At 35.3% G+C, this 4,792-nt stretch overlaps 1 protein-coding gene across 1 annotated transcript in view; it reads right to left on the reverse strand.

Annotated features, from left to right (window-relative positions):
• TXNDC16 (thioredoxin domain containing 16) overlaps positions 1 to 4,086 on the reverse strand; it is a 151,151-nt gene extending 147,065 nt beyond the window's left edge. The window contains exons 1-2 of the mRNA XM_007948332.2: positions 3,927 to 4,086; positions 2,799 to 2,881 (exon numbers count right to left, since the gene is read on the reverse strand). Coding sequence (XP_007946523.1) covers positions 2,799 to 2,881; positions 3,927 to 4,086 — 243 coding nt within the window. The remainder of the gene's footprint in view (positions 1 to 2,798; positions 2,882 to 3,926) is intronic.
• Positions 4,087 to 4,792: the final 706 nt, after the last annotated feature.

The following is a 4,792-nucleotide window of genomic DNA, read 5'->3' on the forward strand; positions in this document are numbered from 1 at the left end:
GTAAACTGTGGTCAATGACATGAGACAAAGTATATGTGAACTGCTGTATGGAAAGTGAATTTGCTCTGTAAATCTTCACCCAAATCACAATAAATTTAAAAAAATAAAAAAATAATAAATACAAATACGGGGCCCTAAAAAAAAAAAAAAGCAAAAGGTCCTTAATAAGACAGGAAAAGAATAAAAGACCAAAAGGGATGTCACAAGAGACACTGAAACTTGCTCTTGAATGGAGAATAGCCAAAGCAACTAGAAAAAATGACAAAATAAAAGAGCTGAACAAAAGATTTCAAAGAACAGCTAGAGAAGACAAAGCCAATTATTATAATGAAATGTGCAAAGACGTAGAGTTAGAAAACTGAAAAGGAAGAACACGCTTGACATTTCTCAAGCTGAAAGAAATGAAGAAAAAAGTTCAACCCTTGAATTGCAATACTGAAAGATTCTAAGGGCAAAATATTGAGTGATGCAAATCAAAAGAAAACAGAACATATGCACAGAGTCACTGTACCAAAAAGAACTGCTCGACATTCATCCATTTAAGGAGGTGGCATATGATCAAGAACCGATGATATCCACTTGGAAAGGGATCTATGTAGGAGATCCTTGATAGAGAGGGAGAACAATGTGGAACAAAACTCAAAAGCATTTGGAGAAAAAAAAAAGGAGGGGACCAGGTTTGCTGGTCCGATAGAGCCTGGTGGAACCACTGAGACTATGGCCCCTAGCTGCCCTTCAGATCTAGAATTAAACCCACAACTGCGGTTTCCAGCCAAATAAAAGACAGGTATATGAGTTGAATATTTACCTCAAGTAGATACACTCCTTGGAGAGAACAATCATCGGAGAAAGAAGGGCTGTTTATGCACAGGGAGACAGCTCAAGGGGCAGGAGTCCATGGAGGGATGGACACAGGGAAGAGGTAACTGTGGGGAGGAAGTGGGAGGGGAGCTATTGCATTGTGGTAAACTGTGGTCAATGTCATGGGACAAAATATATGTGAACTGCTATATGGAAAGTGAATTTGCTCTGTAAACCTTCACCCAAATCACAAAAATTAATTAATTAATTAATAATTTTTAAGAAAAGAACTGATGGTACTGAAGGAAGAAGTAAAAACTGCTCTGAAGGACCTGGTAAAAAACAAGGTTCCAAGAATATCTCTGAGATGTTTAAACAAATGGATACAATGCTGGAGGCACTTACTCGTCTATGTCAAGGAATTTGGAAGACAGCTACCTGGCCAACTGACTGAAGAGATCCATATTTGTACCCATTCCAAAGAAAGGTACCCACGGAACGTGGATATTATCAAACACTATCATTAATATTACATGCAAGTAAAATCTTGCTGAAGATAATTTAAAAACAGTTGTAGCAGTACATGGACAGGGAACTTCCAGAAATGCAAGTTGGATTCAGAAGAAGACATAGAATGTGGGGTATCACTGCTGATGTCAGATGGATCTTGGCTGAAAGCAAAGAATACCAGAAAAATGTTTACTTATGTTTTATTGACTATGCAAAAGCATTTGACTGTGTGGATCGTAACAAATTATGGAAAACATTGAGAAGAACAGGAATTCCAGAACACTTAATTGTGCTCATGAGGAACCTGTACATACACCAGGAGATTGTCATTTGAACAGAACAAGGGGATTCTGCATGGTTTAAAATCAAGAAGGGAGTGTGTCAGGGTTGTATCCTTTCACCATACTCATTCAATTACGTATGCTGAGTAAATAATCCAAGAAGCTGGACTATACAAAGAAGAATATGGCATCAGGACTGGAGGAAGACTCATTAACAACCTATGATGATATGCAGACAACATAAACTGCTTGCTGAAAGTGAAGATGATTCGAAGCACTCACTGATGAAAATTAAAGACTACGGTCTTCAGTATGGATTACATCTCAACATAAAGAAGACAAAGATCTTCACAAATGGACCAATAAGCAGCATCACGATAAATGGAAAAAAGACTGAAGTTGTCAAAGATTTCATATTACTTGGTTCCACAGTCAACACCAATGGAAGCAGCAATCAAGAAATCAGATGTTGTATCATACTGGGCAAATGTGCCACAAAAGACCTCTTTAAAATGCTGAAGAGCAAAGATGTCTCTTTGAAGACTAAGGTGCACCTAACCCAAAACATTGTGTTTTCAATCACCTTATATGCAAGTGAAAGTTGGACAATGCATAAGGAAGACCGAAGAAGAGTTGATGCTTTTGAGCTGTGGTACTGGCAAAGAATACTGAAAGTACTATGGACCACCAGAAGAACAAACAAATCTGAAGGAGGCTGCTGGAATGCTCCTTGGGAGCAAGAATGGCCAGATTTAGTCTCACCCACTTTGGTCATGTTGTCAGAAGGGACCATTCATCCTGGAGAAGGATATCATGCTTGGTAAAGTGGAGGGTCAGCAGAAAAGGAGAAGGCCTTCAACAAGATGGACTGACAAAGTGGCTGTAATGATGGGCTCAGGTATAGCAAGGATTGTGAGGCTGGTGCAGGACCAGGCAGTGTTTCATTCTGTTGTACACAGTGTCACTATGAGTTGGAGCCCTCAACAGTACCTATCAAAAACAACATGCACTAATTTACACAATAATCTGAAGCTTCCTTTCTGCACTTGTTTCTTCTTCTCGAAAACAAAGGGTAAAAATATTATCTTTCCAGTTTGGAAAAAGTTGCAAAACAACATAAATAATTAAATATTTTTAAATACTCAGTGTGAAGTTACAGAGTTGTAAAATGTCACTAATACTTTACTAACATAAATATCTTTCTACCTTTGCAACTGAAATTCCATAATCTTGGAGAGGTTTAACAGCTTCGTTCAGTTCTTCAAGAAATATAGAAGTACTTGGAGAATCTAAAATAAGAAAATATTCCTGAATATTTTGGAAAAGCTAGCAATAATGGGAGTGGGGGATATATATACATATACATATACATATATAGAAAGAGAGAGACACAAAAGAATTTTTAAAATTAAAGCCCAAAATTGCAGACACTGAAGATACATATTAGTTTGCCCAACTAGTCAGCAATAACAAAAAACAAATAATTAAATATATCTATTACATATTTTTATACCCATATTTTCCTACTGATTCTTTCTTATGTTCTTATTCCTAATGGTTTTATCGTAACATTTTTAATTTTGTAAGCTACCTGAAAAAATTTCTAAAACAAGAGAAAGATAACTGAATGTTTCATTTAAACCTGGTAATTGGCATTATTCTTTCAAATTTAACATTATATACATAATACACATATATGCATGCACAGAACTTTCAAAATTATTTTAAGCTACAATTTTAAAATTATAATAAGCTAGCTAACAGAAATGTGGATTCACTTCATTTATTAATTCCAAGAACAGTATTTTTAAAGCATGAGGACTTAATAGGTCTATCAGAATTATTAGTTATATTCTTTATATTAGTTAATTCAATATAACGAATGCTATAGCTAAAGTAGAGTGTTAAGCATTACTAATGTTACGTTTAAAGTTAAAATAACTGATTTTAAATATTTTCATGGTGACAATATGACTAAGTGTACTTTCAGAAATAACTAGTTAAAATTCAGATGTTATGATACTATTAATTGACAATTCTTATTAAGTATTTACTAGGACCAGCTATACAAGTAAACTCATTTAATCCTCAAAACAACCTTACAAAGCAAGTACTATTTGCAATAATAGATAATAAAACAGAAACAAATAGAAGTTAACTAACTTGACCAAGGCTACAGAGCAAGTCAAGTGGCAAAGTCAGGATTCTGACCCAAGCAGAATATTATAGTAGCAACTTTATGTATTATTCATTCCAACAATAAGTTCCCACTGAGCATGATTAAATAGCAATACAAAAATCACAAGGATCACATTAGAATTTAAAAATTCTTACCAGCTTGACAAAAATAAGCTAAAGAAGCTTTTCCTGCTTGCAATGTACCGAAATATTTCTGAGGACTCAACTCTGGTAAAGTGGCTACTGTTGAATTGTTGAAAATACCCATCATGACAAAAGGGAATCCAACTCTAAATATACTGAAGCTAAAAGACATCACCAGCAGAAGCTGTATATGAGCAAGAAATTTTGTCTGTTTTGTTCACTGCTGTGTTCTATTGCCTAGGACGATACTTAGCACAGAGTTGGTGTTCAAGAAAGTCTTGCTGAATTAGTTAATTGAATGAAAGAAGTAAAATCTGCCAAAACAAAAGTTAAGACATTATTTATATTACTTGAATTTTGCTAGCACTTTACTATCTAGTAAATATTTTAGGTGGGTAACCAATGATGACATAGATTTGATAATACTATTGATTTTTGATCCTTGCAAAAGGTATGAAAGTATCTTGGAAATGCAATATTAAGTATTTCAAGTTTTATAGAAGTTACCAGAATATGCTACACTGCCATTTTTATGGGTTTAAAAATAAATCCTCAAACACTATCCAATCAATTTTTTTTAACTGGGCATTTTATCTTTCTCTACCTATGGATGACTTACAATTAATATTCAAATAATTATTTCATACCATTAACATAGGACTGAAACTTTCAAAGTATATGTCTACTATGATGGCACAAGGGAGCTCTGGTAGCATAGTGCCTAAGGCACTTGACTGCTAACCAGAAGGCTGGTGGTTCAAACCCACCAGCCACCCCTAGGAAGGAAGGTTGGGCAATCTACTTCCATAGTGATACTGCCTCGGCAACCCAAGGAGGGGTCGCTATGAGTCAGGGCCGACTCGACGGCAAACAACAAC

The sequence above is a fragment of the Orycteropus afer genome, unplaced genomic scaffold (assembly GCF_000298275.1).
Source record: "Orycteropus afer afer isolate SDZICR_OR568_19922 unplaced genomic scaffold, OryAfe1.0 scaffold00214, whole genome shotgun sequence".
Classification (NCBI taxonomy): domain Eukaryota; kingdom Metazoa; phylum Chordata; class Mammalia; order Tubulidentata; family Orycteropodidae; genus Orycteropus; species Orycteropus afer.